Source organism: Fulmarus glacialis, unplaced genomic scaffold (genome assembly GCF_000690835.1).
Source record: "Fulmarus glacialis isolate BGI_N327 unplaced genomic scaffold, ASM69083v1 scaffold24924, whole genome shotgun sequence".
Lineage (NCBI taxonomy): Eukaryota > Metazoa > Chordata > Aves > Procellariiformes > Procellariidae > Fulmarus > Fulmarus glacialis.
The window spans coordinates 19,427-33,714 of record NW_009210264.1 but is presented as its reverse complement, the minus strand read 5'-3'; the positions used below and the strand labels follow the sequence as shown (position 1 = coordinate 33,714).

The 14,288-nt window shown below is 36.6% G+C and overlaps 1 protein-coding gene across 1 annotated transcript in view; it reads right to left on the bottom strand.

Moving 5' to 3' along the window:
• Positions 1-2,492: 2,492 nt before the first annotated feature.
• The window catches only part of LOC104076301 (ryanodine receptor 2-like), a gene marked incomplete at both ends in the record, with an annotated part of 30,584 nt that continues 18,788 nt past the window's right edge, over positions 2,493-14,288 (bottom strand). The window contains 6 exons of the mRNA XM_009577123.1: positions 2,493-2,597; positions 4,461-4,677; positions 6,397-6,589; positions 10,354-10,595; positions 13,188-13,321; positions 13,741-13,859. Coding sequence (XP_009575418.1) covers positions 2,493-2,597; positions 4,461-4,677; positions 6,397-6,589; positions 10,354-10,595; positions 13,188-13,321; positions 13,741-13,859 — 1,010 coding nt within the window. The remainder of the gene's footprint in view (positions 2,598-4,460; positions 4,678-6,396; positions 6,590-10,353; positions 10,596-13,187; positions 13,322-13,740; positions 13,860-14,288) is intronic.

Below are 14,288 nucleotides of genomic sequence, written 5' to 3'. Positions count from 1 at the left end.
CCACCTGGAGTACTGCATCCACCTCTGGAACCCTCAGGACAGGACAGACATGGACCTGTTGGAGAGGGTCCAGAGGAGGGCCACAAAAATGATCAGGGGGATGGAGTGCCTCTCCTATGAAGAAAGGCTGAGAGAGTTGGGGCCTTTCAGTACTTGTAAGAAAGATGGGGACAAACTTTTTAGCAGGGCCTGCTGTGACAGGACAAGGGGGAATGGTTTTAAACTAAAAGAGGGTAGATTTAGACTAGATATAAGGAAGAAATTTTTTACAATGAGGGTGGTGAAACCCTGGAACAGGTTGCCCAGAGAGGTGGTAGATGCCCCATCCCTGGAAACATTCAAGGTCAGGTTGGACAGGGCTCTGAGCAACCTGCTCTAGTTGAAGATGTCCCTACTCATTACAGCGGGGTTGGACTAGATGACCTTTAAAGGTACCTTCCAATCCAAACTATTCTATGATTCTATGATTCTATGATTATATATTCAACATATTTTGTAGGTTGCCTTCCCACCCTCCCTTTTTTTTTTTTTAGAGCACAGTATAAAAATCTACTGCCTTGCAAATACCTTATGTAAGTGGCAGAATTCGTGACACATATCAATTCTTAATTTTTGTGGCTGGTTTTAAACGTACAGTGAAGTTTAATAGAAACAAAGATATGGAGATGCATTTGATGATTTCAAGCTGGACACCTAAATACTACTCATATTCAGACTTATAACGAAGCCAGTTAACAACATTTCTTAATTTTGCTACATTAGCTTGTTATTTTACTTTGTTGCGTGTATAAAATGCAGTAGTAATAACACATGCCACACTGGGTATTGCTTTGGTGATACTACACACAGATCTGATGAAACAGGTATGTAGGAGGCACTATAAAATGCAATCTACAGCAGATTTTTTGAATAATCTGGAGAGACATGTAAACCTACAGATTCTCTGTCTTTTACCCTTTAAACTTTTTGACTTGGTGAAAAAAAAACACTTTTTCAGAAAAGCTAGCTACTATATATAATACATCTTGCTCTGAATTAAAAAGACCAAATCTAACTAAGATTAGAGCACTCAAATGCATGCGTCTAAACCAGCCAATTTCTGTTTCATGCCTTCCCTCAGTATTCAGTAACTGCAGTGCATCAATTCAGATAACTAGAATTGGCAGCAGTGGCTTAAACTGATTAAATCATCTGTGAGAAACCAATATGATAAAGGAGTCAATCTCCAAAAGATGATCAGCCTATACTTTGTCACATTCCCAAAGTGAGCACATCCAACCATAGAACACTAAAGCTACAGAGAGAAAACTGAATAACTTAAAAGATTTAGCACCTGGTTTCGTTCTGAACATAACTACAACATTTATCGCTGCTTAACTTGATACTTACTATATATTGTTTAAATTAAAATAGTGTTCAACTGTACAATTAGATTCTCGATGGTAAGTAATGGTACACTAAAAGTTCCTGCAGACTGCTTCACAGCTGGGATGATTATACCACAATTAAAATGTTCCGACACATTAATTTAACTGGGGTTTTGTGTTTGATTTGATGGGGAAAGCAACAACAACAACAACAACAACAACAAAATCTAGAGATCATCTTTGTTAATCAAATCTTTTTAAGTACTGCTGTATGCTACAACAAATATAATACCTATGCCCAGTTACATCAAATCTGTAATCTGAACTCCTCAGTAGACCAAAATCTTTTTATTAACAAAAATAGAATACATATATGTTTCTATACGTGCATACATGTTTTTACATTTACATCCAGTATCTATTGTATGTTTCTATATACTCTTCACAGCAATAGTTCTTCATAAACAACACCAACTTGGGACCCAAATAACTAGCTTGTATAATTTTTTTATGATTGATTTTTTTAAAAAAATCTAATTAACAAAATAGACTGCATTTTGTATCAAAGCTAGAAGCCACGTATTTTTTTTCTGCCACACTCCATGAAAAGTCAGAAAGAGATAAGAAAATAGCTATGTGGAGCACTTAATACAGACATGAGCCTGAAGAAGTGGAGAGAAGGAAGGAGCAAAGCAGATTTAATGGAATTTCCTATAAGCAATACTTATTTTTCATGACAAATAAGTTTGGGACTTCTGAAAGAGTTATGTCAGTAAGTACATGTGAAGAGAACCAAGAATAACTGCTTTTATTGGCTACTCCACCAGGCAACTAAACTTCTTGCCCCAAGAACAAACAGAAGATGAAAACCCCACTATGTGCTTTCTGTGCTGGCAGTTAGACAGGCTGAAAATTTCAGCACTAAACAGCTTTAAAACCAGAATTTTGGTTCAGAAATACACAAGCTGTTGATTTCCACCTGCTTCTGGTGGAAAAGTCTAAAACCTTACTAATTTTGGAAGGATGGAAAAAAATCCATCAATGTGCAGTCCCATTAGCACATTGAAACCAATGTGCTGAATAATACTACGTAATTAACAGAAAAATAAGTTGGAAGGTACATACTGGTCCATACTGCCAGCCAAGTTCAATCTTATTCATAACCCATAGTTCATGGATGTTCTCTGCTAATTTTTCTCTAATCCTTTCCAGGTGGGGAGGCAAAACAATCTAAAGAGAGAAGAGAGAAAGAGGCTGTTACAAATAAGTTGCTTGACAGTGCCACCCAAACTTTCGTAACAGACAAACTTTGTATAAACCAGATCTCCCAACTAAATCTAAATTATCGTTCAGTCCTTACTGACTAAAGTGAGTGAGAATTCTTAGATCAACAGAAATACTTTAACCTATGCACTTAGAAGTTCCAGAGTTTGACCAGCAAGCGAAAACAGTTTTAAACCCAACACCTCCAAATGGCACAGAATACATTCCAGGCAGCTGGCTAGAAACTACTCACACCAGTACTATTTCTGAGTTTAAAAAATGCTAAAAATCTCAACAACCAAGGTAATGCTGTGAAAAACACTTCAGACAAATATTAACATTTGAGAACTGAAACCCGTAAAAAAAAAAAAAAAAAGGTGATGATGACAGGTGACAAGTGAAATCAGGACAGCACATTACTCTACCTCCAAAATTTGAACTCAGATCTGCTTTACCTCAAAAACCAGAGACCTCAAATATACAGTTGTCATGGTTTAACCCCAGCCAGCAACTAAGCCCCACACAGCCGCTCACTCACTCCCCCCCGCAGCAGGATGGGGGAGAGAATCGGAAGAATAAAAGTGAGAAAACTCATGGATTGAGATAAAGACAATTTAATAGGTAAAGCAAAAGCCACGCACACAAGCAAAGCAAAACAAGGAATTAATTCACTCCTTCCCATCGGCAGGCAGGTGTTCAGCCACCTCCAGAAAAGCAGGGCTCCATCACACGTAATGGTTACTTGGGAAGACAAACACCATCACTCCAAACATCCGTCCTTTCCTTTTTCCTCACCCAGCTTTATATGCTAAGCATGACGTCATATGGTATGGAACATCCCTTTGGTCAGTTGGGGTCAGCTGTCCTGGCTGTGTCCCCTCCCAACTTCTTGTGCACCCCCAGCCTGCTCGCTGGTGGGGTGGGGTGAGAAGCAGAAAAGGCCTCGGCTCTGTGTAAGCACTGCTCAGCAGCAACTAAAACATCCCTGTGTTATCAGCACTGTTTCCAGCACAAATCCAAGCAATAGCCCCATACTAGCTACTATGAAGAAAATTAACTCTATCCCAGCCAAAACCAGCACAACAGTGCTGTGAATCATGATAATGTTACCCCGTTGGCGTTACAGAACAATAATAATATGACACATGTAGAAAGCTGTATTTAGTGCATACTGGCAACAAACTAGCAGGTTTGTTCTTTTTTTATATGTTTTTTTCAGGAACGAGTTCCTAAATATGATAAAATCTGAGCACACAGTGTACAAAAATTTGTATCATCTCAAACTCTGGTTGAGTGTAAAATAAACTCCTGTTACCTGTGATCAAAGATGGAGCTCTTTGGTATCAAAGAATTACTGCTTTTTGCCACTATGTAAAAAAAAAAAAGAAAACTACAACTTCAGTGCCTGCCATTTACTGCCCACAGTGAGTCAAATGCCATTCTCAGTAACCTGCAAGTCCACTAAATAGTTATGGTTGAAGCTGGTCTAAAAGTCTTATCATAATGCAAAGTCTTCACTGATTTTAATTAAACAGTAATAAAAATGTCTAGTAACAGAACAAGAAGTTCAAATATTCTTTTTTGCCTACTCTAATATTAAGGGTAAAACATTCTTTATTATAGTGTTGGTGAACTGAATTATATGAAATTTCTAGTAAGCACTATCAGGACTTTAAGCACCATTTTTCAACTTCTTGTAATGGAACATACCAAACAAATCCCAAGAAAAAACAAGTTTGAGACAAGCTGCAAATTCAATCAAATGTGAAATAATATAGGCCTATAATATGTGTGTTTAAAAATGAAAATGCAATCTTTCAGTTTCCATACCTGGCTAGTATCTACAGGAACTGGAGTGAAAGCTGCTTGTGACAGAGAGATAGTGGGACCCAGTAAGTCTCTTGTATAGCTACAATCCTGCTTGTACTCTCGGCTATGCTCCACTTTCAGCTTCTCTTTCGGTAGCACAGCTTCAAAGCAAGGGGCATATCCAGGTGGAGGAAGGAACTTGAACTCTCCATGGCGACCTCCAAGCAAGAAACGTACCCTGTAAACATTAGAGTTACTTTAGATAATTGAGAAACCTCTAGTGTCAAACCTAATCGGTTTACAAGCCTAACAACTATTGAACGCTATTTTTAAAAAAAAGGAAAAAAAATTAAAAATTCAATGTTGCAGCTTATTTGCATTGTTTACGGTTCAACTTTATGTAATTAGTGGTGGAGTTTATGAAGTAGGAGGTGCAAAAAACATGGGGAAAAGTAAACAATTCTTTCTTTTAGTTAATTTCCACTTCCATAAAAGTATTCTAAATCATGAGTCCAAAAGAGAAGACACAGAGAGAGAGAGAGAATAATCAGTTTACCTATCACACCTATGAAGTAAGCAGCAGCCTTTCAAGTCTCAGAAGGCAGAGATTATAACCCAGAGTAATTAACCACCTCTGAACTCTCTCCATTGAGGAATTCTCCATTCTCTCTCATTCGAGAAATGAGCCTGAAAACTCCATGGAATACGGTTCTTTCTTTTCTCTCACAGAACACTAAATCCTTAGGACACAATACAAAAAACTCCCATATTTTCTTCCCTAAAACTTGCCATGTTAGTAGAAACCTAGGGGAAAGCATTCTTTTATTCATTACAAAATGGTGTATTTGTCATTTGTTTTTTTACTGAAAAATTCAATGAATGACGTGATCATGAAGTAGCAATGACATAATACCAAAAAATCTTCCCAGAACATTGCCATCCAGAAAGAATCAAAAAACACCCAAAAAACTAGCCTTACAACAGAATCTTGTTGTCTCTTTTCTATTTACCAAGTATTTTGTAAGATCTTTGTCAATGCTATACCAGAACACTCTCCAAAAACACACACAGCACACAAATACTATCTGTCAAATATTTCTCTCATGACGGAGATAAGGCATGCAGGTTTATAGTTTTGCATTTTATAGCATGCATGTCTATAGTTTTACCACATTGTACCGCCCGTATTATCCAAGGCAAAGTCTAAAGAAGTGCATTTTGTGTCTGGAATGAGAGGCTGGTACGCCCACTGTGTGACAGCTCTTAGCTTCTGTAGTATTCACCACAGCGTTTGAACGATCCCTCACAGACCACTGCTCTGTCTGCAACAGAAATCAGCTTTCAGCCTTTACCTTTGCCAGTCCTGCTAAATAAAGTTGGTCCCCCCGCTGGAACACCACACAATCTTTTTTAATATTATAGTCTCAAACTATTCAATACATGGAAACAGCAGTCTGACACCTCAAGCGTGACTTGGAATTTTATAGAAAACCAGTACAGCAACCAGAATACAGATTGACTGAATTCATATTATTGCTGAAAAGAAAGTGCATCACCACTGTTTCTTACGGTAAGTGTAGATAATGCATCTTCAAATAATAGTTACTACCTCATAACAAGTGAGCTAGGGCAAATATATTTTTAATATAAAAGACTGATTTTTTTCTTCCCATATAGGTAAAATGCTGTCCTGGAGTGAATGTGTAGCAATGTGTCAGCTAAGAAATGATAAAGAAGCTGTTTCTAAGGTCTATCTGCAAACCACCTGAATACACCGGTGTGCTGAAAAACAACAGATGCACTATCTCTTCAGGACTCCTTTGTAGCTCTCACTATCCAAGAATTGGAACTGTGCCAAAGAAGCAGATGTCAGAAAGAAAAATGAGAGCAAAGACAGCCAGGTAAGTATTCAGCATTCAGAAAAAAAAAACAGACTGGGGATACATGGGATGCTAACTTTATTCCTGCAGAGAAGCTGACAACTGGGAAGAAGAGGCCATCTATGTTGAAATTTTCAAACATTCCTTGAACTGGCTGACCATTTATCCGGAAAGAGATGCTGGGGGCACTCAGGTCCAAACAGCAGCTAATAACATCGTCAGTTCTTAATAGATGTTGGTTGGGAGAATTTACTGTTCGTGCCACACAACCTATGGAAGTAAAGGAGACATGTTTAGCAAAACTACTGAAAATCGTACAGGTTTTCACAGCAGCCCAAAAAAAGAGAAAGAAAACATAGAAATAGAGAACAAACACGTTAATGCACAAGTATCTAACCTATAACATCCAAGACCTGATTTTAAGCTTGCAATATAGTGAATAGAAGCATACAATCGTATCTACAAAGCTATTTTAATAATAAATAATATAATTAAACTACATTTAGTGTAAGTGAAAATCATTACTGATACCCATACAAACAGTCAAAGCCAAGAAAACTAAATTTTATTCCTCACAGTAGTAGAAGTGCAAATTGAAAAACAACCATTAATATCTAATATGAAACCTAGTACACTTTACTAAAGAATGCTTCATTATTCAAGATAAGGACAAGTATCATACTTTAAATTATTTAGGAAAAGTAAGGTACTTCCTGTGATTAAGGGCCACACCATGGTACCCTTGCAAAATTGTATAAGACGATACTACTCAGTTTCATAATGAAATCACAAACCAGCACTTTTCTGGCATATACAAAGACAGCAGCAATTTTGAGGCATATATATTCAGTAATGTATGTATTTTTCTTTAATAAATTTTGTATGAATTCTAAAGGATTATTCCCTCTTGCATCAAACTACATTTACACAAGCATACTTGCTTCCCAAGAGAAATAACCTATAGAATACAGAAATAGGAAATGACTGTTTCTGAAATTTACTGCCATCTAAAACAGAAAATTTATGGAAAAGCATGACAGTTGTATGAAAATATCTCCAGACATGTTTTCCAAAAATTAGATATGCAATGTCTGCAAGAGATAAACCATAATGCATACTAAGAACAGAGCACTAACTTTGTAACTATGCTGTCCAACTTCTGTAAACATGGGACTTAACTAAAAGCACTATATTTCCAAGAAGATGATGAAGACGGCGTATGTTTTTAACAGCAGCAAAAATTGTAAAAAAACCCCCTCAATAATTCTTCTGCAGATAAATTTTCATTACCACCACCACCACCCCACCGAAGAAAAATAAGAAACAACACTCTGATACTCTACATATGGAAAACGACTTCCTGATACTGCCACATAATCTGCAGACTGTAGACAGATGCTCTTGTGCAATCTGCCCCTCTTGATAGGGTAGTCAGCAGTATAGTGGGGGGAAAAAAAATAGTTTTCAGATGCTCTTGCTGCTCCCCTACACCCTTTCAAGACAGGATGTCCTTAGCTCGGTTGCTGTAAGAATAGTCAGTTCCATATCCAAAGACAGGGGAGTGACATGGAGCAATCCTAAGGGTCCCTGACAAATCGACAAATCTATAGGAAACACTGCTGAGAAACAGAGTAGCAGTCAAAGCGTAAGGAATGGCCTGCAAGGAAACTACCTTCTACCAGCTCTACATCCCAAAACTCACAGAGCACAGTAGAGAATAGCAGAGAAAAACATCACAACAGCTGAAAGCTAGTTTCAAATAAATCACAGAAAGGGACAATTATTTAATAGCAGGGATAACTAAACTCTAAAAGAGCTATCGATGAAGAGTGGATACTTCATCTCCTTAAGGCATACTACGTGAGACTAGATGCCTTTTTAGACGTTAAAATTTAGCCAAAAATAGGTTATTGGGATTAATGCAGGGCTGACTGTTAACAGAAATATGTACTGGTCTTCAATGAACCCACAGTCAGACAAATGATCTAAGTGCCTTTTCTTGCCTCAGTCTTTCAAAATCTGTGAGTTCTACTTCTCCATATTAGAGAAGTAATTGCAGGACTGAAGAAACAAATGTAAATTAAATGTGATTCTGGTAAAGGCTTGGTCCAGAACAGAAACTCAGGGGTAGAAATTATTATTGCTATTCATTAATGCAGTAAATGCTTCATGCTCAGAAGATTACTTTAAAAATGTCATTGCAGAGACTTACCAAGATGCAGCCTGGGATTGTTGAAGAAGAAGAAAGGCCATGATTTTAAACATTCAACTACTTAAAGTCCTTCCAAGTTTCAGAGGTATGTGTTACGTGAGAATGTCAATGAAGACAGAAATCTTTTCAAATCTACCAGCCACATCCACAACAGAGATTAATATACAAAAATTGCATATAAAAAGGTGGTCTGACTTTTTTAACGGGGCTGTATTATTGACTTGAGAACCAAAAACAATTGTTCATTTATTCTTTTGTGACATTTCTGATTAAAAAGTTTCCAGTGGGTAGAAAAATCATTTTGATTTTCAGTAATCTTTTGTTTCCTCCCTAAAAGGGACCCTAACTACAAAAGTTATTTCGGTTGGCTCATTATTTTCTGGTTCTTCTGTAATAATACTTATCTGACAAACTCAATTATGACACAGCTTTAATGACACCATTAATTATGCATCATTGTTCCAAAGTAATTCTCATTATACATGAGAGGCAAAGTGGCAGCTACTTTCCTAAGATGCCACTCCAGTCGATATATTACTTAATAATTACTTAATTACTTAATAATACAATCCATTGCTATTTTGATTGGAAAAGTCTTTTGAAATGTAAAACTGTATTCTTTTCTAAGTACCAAGCCACAATGCCTCAAAACTTCAAAAGACCTTGAATGATACATACAGCTGACTCACTAAAATGTCTCTCTTGTCTGCTAAGGAGCTTTAGAAAACTTGCTCATATCTTCATAGTGCCAAGTATTGCCAATCCAATGAGCCTAATCCCATTTCCAGTCAGTTCTACAGGTCATCACTGCCCAATAATCTCTCAAAATCAAAGGAAAAAAATTTTTCCTCAACAAGGTGAAACCACAGTAGAAACATTGTCAAGAAATTTAGGACTGTCGATGTGTAGGACTACCCATTCCAAATGATATCTGGGAACCTTTTCACAAAAGTTAAATTATTGGAAAAATATTAAGAAAAAGAGAAGAAGCTTTCTTTGTTATTATTCTGATTTTGCTGAGCTAACCCAGTTTGAAGAGAGAATAAGATATTTGCAGAATCAACAGTAAATACAAGTACTTTAGATACTCAGTTCAGCTTCCTTTAACACTAGAATTTGCATACAGAAATTACTATTAATGAATAGATCCAAGCTGGGCCAATGACATTTTAAAAGATGAATACCTGACCAAACACACCATACGCAAGCTAAGAATATGATTCTCCAAGTCTTGCAATAAACAGTCAGTCTCAATGTATGTAGATAAAACATCACTACAGAAAAATACCTGGTTTTAAAATGTATGGCAAAAAAGCATACTTAAAAATCTTCTTCACCCCTAAAGTATTTCTGAACTTCTAAACTAAAGACCCATATTAAAAATCTGTTTTAAAAAAAAGGAAAAAAAAGAACAGAGAGAGTCCTGTGAATTAAATCTCTCAGGCTGTTTTTACACTATCACACAGGAATTACAAATCCAGACGACTGTTTGTCAGACTTCATGTTTTGCACCTTTGAAGTTTTAAATAAAATCTTTATAGTTACTGTGGGGAAAAAAAAAAATTCCCAGGCTGAAACATAAATTATTATTCTATCTGCATTACTTTGTACAAAATGATTTTTTCAACGTGTAATGTCAACTTAAAACATATTCTGATATATGGTACTGTTTCTGTATATTCCTAGTATCAACTGAATCATCTGATTCACTTTGCTGCTGTTGAAAACAAATTCACTGGAATTGCAAACAATGTTCTGGTATTTAAAAAAAACAAACAACAACCACCACAAAAAAAACAACCAAACAAAAAAAGGAGAATACCTGACCACAGATGGAGACCATCGAAGCCATAGGAATACAAGTCATCACCAACACCATTTCCCCCCCATTCTGCTCCTCCCCCTGGATATGGTGAGTAGCCCTCTGTTGAAGCCCAGCCCACTCGTAGATGAGTTGATTCTGCGGTCACAAAGGGCTCTAGATGGTCCACCATAAGTTCATAGTACCATTTTCTGTATTGGGCAGAGCCTTCACTAATCCCCAGGAAGATATTGGGTTGCATGCTTAAACAGAAAGAATAAAAGTGGTTATTAAAAACTTATCTCAAGAACATGATGAACTACTGCAGCCTCTTCACTAAATTCAAATTTAATTATTGGTTTGTGCGATTAAAACAATAAAAGTAAATTTATTTATTTATTTATTTATTCTGGTGAAAAATGCTCTATAATGTTAAAGTAAAAAAGCGTTTGTTTCAGTAACTGAAACAGTATCCTCACTCAGATACCAATAATAATATTTTATGTGTTTGAACTTTTTGAAATCTTACAAAAATGACAGGTATTCACCAGTTACCAATAGAAATGTAGTAAGTACACTCTGCGGGTTTAATTTTACATAGCAAGCTGCATCCATTCAAGAGAATAACATTTACAAAGATACAAAAGTAAAGTGTTGATCTATTTCAAAATTCTCTTGTACGTCTTCCTTCCTTATTCCAAGTTTTGTGTAACTCAGTAATTTGCAGTGGTTGTACCAATCCTTAATATCAATTTTATGTTCCTACTGCTGATGATTTCAAAGTACTTCACCAGCATACTTGAAAGGCAAAACTATTACTGTGCTTATTCAATATCTAGTTAAATAGCAATATGTAAAGTCCTACTTCTAAAGGTCATGAGGGAAAAAAAGGAAAGAAAATCATAGAATCATAGAATCATTAAGGTTGGAAAAGACCTCTAAGATCATCAAGTCCAACCGTCAACCCAACACCACCATGCCCACTAAACCATGTCCCTAAGCGCCTCATCTTTTAAATACTTCCAGGGATGGTGACTCCACCACTTCCCTGGGCAGCCTGTTCCAAGGCCTGACCACTCTTTCAGTAAAGAAGTTTTTCCTAATGTCCAGTCTAAACCTCCCTTGGTGCAACTTGAGGCCATTTCCTCTCGTCCTATCCCTGGTTACTTGGGAGAAGAGACCGACCCCCACCTCGCTACAACCTCCTTTCAGGTAGTTGTAGAGCGCGACGAGGTCTCCCCTCAGCCTCCTCTTCTCCAGGCTAAACAGCCCCAGTTCCCTCAGCCGCTCCTCATAAGACTTGTTCTCTAGACACTTCACCAGCTTCGTTGCCCTTCTCTGGACACGCTCCAGCACCTCAATGTCCTTCTTGTAGTGAGAGGCCCAACACTGAACACAGTATTCAAGGTGCGGCCTCATCAGGGCCGAGTACAGGGGCACGATCACCTCCCTCCTCCTGCTGGCCACGCTATTTCTGATACAGGCCAGGATGCCATTGGCCTTCTTGGCCACCTGGGCACACTGCCGGCTCATGTTCAGCCGGCTGTCAACTGTCATCTTAGAAAGTTCCTTTGCCAATTATTTTTGGTGTGATGTATGCAAGTCTCAGTCTATCACTAAATGTTTTCAATGTTTCATTGGTCTTTCTGACTTTTGAAAAAATAACCTTTTTTTCTTTACAACTGCAAGAATATGAATATTCTCATTCACAGCTTTCTAATGCAGAGAAAAAATATGTATTAACTACATTTGCTTTGTCTACAGCCATATTTGGGAAAGGCAGCTCTACCTTCCCTGTATGAGATCCAAAGTCAGCTCAGAAGCTCAATCAGCACTGATACATCATGCATTAACAACATAAGTTTTCATTAGTGATTTTAGCTTATCTGTTGTTCAAATTTATTGCTGACATGGAATGATTCCCATTACACCATCTTTCCATGTGTTATATATATGTTGGTGTGTTATTGGATGTGTTGGGGCAAGTCAAGTCACATATGGTTATGAAAAATATGAGTGAATGTATTAGCTATAAAATTGTCAAGTTCATTTCACCTTTAGACTTGAATTTATTTTTACTTGAAAAGGCCTCCTTATAATATACAGCTGTGGAATTTTTATGTTTTTCAGCATCTAATAAATCCTATGAACTCTGAATTATAAGTACTATTTCTATGTTTCAACTTTCATTCTCACTTTGTGATTGAGACTTTTTAAAATAGACATAAGTTTGATACAGAGGAAGATCCTACAAATCTTCACTTAAAGCCAGATTCTTCTGCCTCAGGATAAATTCAAACTCTGGATAAACATTTACTTTGCAAAGATTACTTTGCTAGTTTAAGATGCTACTAGCTTCATCTTGTTATTAATGTCTGCTGGAAGGTAGCTTCTACAACTCTGCCAGTGGAAGGAATGGTGAGGGCACTCCCTAAATATCCCAGGCAAAATCAACAATATTTAGTTTAAGAAACTGGTGAAGGTGTTTGGCACTAAGTTCTTGATTTTGGCCAAAGGTGATTAGGAAATCCTCACAAGATCTCAAACATACAGGCAATCACAGGACACTGGCTGACAATATTTTGAAAGCACAGCAAGATCTGGACAAGAATCTTTAGAAGAGACCCTACAGTTTCACAGACTTAGAGCAGTTTAGAGCAGCTTTAGCTTGCAGCAGCTCTCTCTGACCCATGTTTTGATTCTAATCAACATTGCAAAGAGTATTTAAAATCCTAGTAAGAATAAAATATCTTAACAAAAGTTTTGGAAGTAAACCATGTTTTCTGTAGTGACTATTTCTTTTAAGCACAATTTTTGTTCTGCTTTGTTCGTAGATACAGATTTTTTCTTTTTACCTGCTCACATGGTTGACAAGGCGTGTCTGTAAGAGCAGATCTCTTCCTGGCAGGAGATTATCACAGATTAGATGTTGATTAGACCGCACAGCTACTCCATGACAAACACAGAGAGAACACAAAACATCCAAAACCTGAAAAAAAAAAAGATTCTTTTCATCCTAAATATTTTTTCATGCTAAAGAGTTCATAATCACTGTGAGTTACTTCAGGCAATATAATGCTATATACCTTGTTATTGGAAGACATGTAAGCTTAGGTAATTCATCCAACATAGTAGTTTTATTTTACAACAATTCTGAAATTATCCTAACAGTATTAACATATATTCTTCCTGCTTCCCTTGAGATTTAGTGTGTATCAATGTTTTCATCAAAAAGAAGATAACGTTCCCCTTTGCTTCTTCAAACTGCTCATATGCTGTTTAGGAAAAGTTTCATTCCTAATTATGAATACAGTATTAATGTATTTGAAATCTAACTTCTACACAGAACAACGTGCTTGCTTTGTACACAAACGTTCATCTAAATACACTTGTCTCTTCTTTGCCTACCTTATGGTTTCTTCCATGTTTGTCCAAAAGACAGATGATTGATTTAATATGTCCTTCCTTAATAATGTTTAAAGCTTCTGGGCTTTCCACCAACACACAGTGTAAAACCTCTAGAATTCCTGGGAAAAAAAAGAAAAATTATTCATTCAAAGTGCATATAAAATCATAACTGCATATAATACTTCCTAATATATTGCTCAGCAACATGGAATAGTTTCAAAAATCATTGTATATGATAAACAAAAACCAAAACAGGATTGATGATGTAATTCTAGATTTTCCAAAATAAGTGAATGTAGTAAAAATCAGAAAGGACAGGAAAAAACCTGTACATTAATTTGAAATTTTAATAACAAATACGTGATGATCAACACTCACAAATTCGAACAAACTGGGTAAAATATTGGTTTTCAGTGACTCCAAAAAAGACTGAAAGTAAACCACTTCACACTACATCCATATTATATACATAAAACATGCTCTCCATATTTAAAGTTTTCTGTTTCTTCCCTTAGAAAACCATATGAAATACTAAAGGAATCATATAC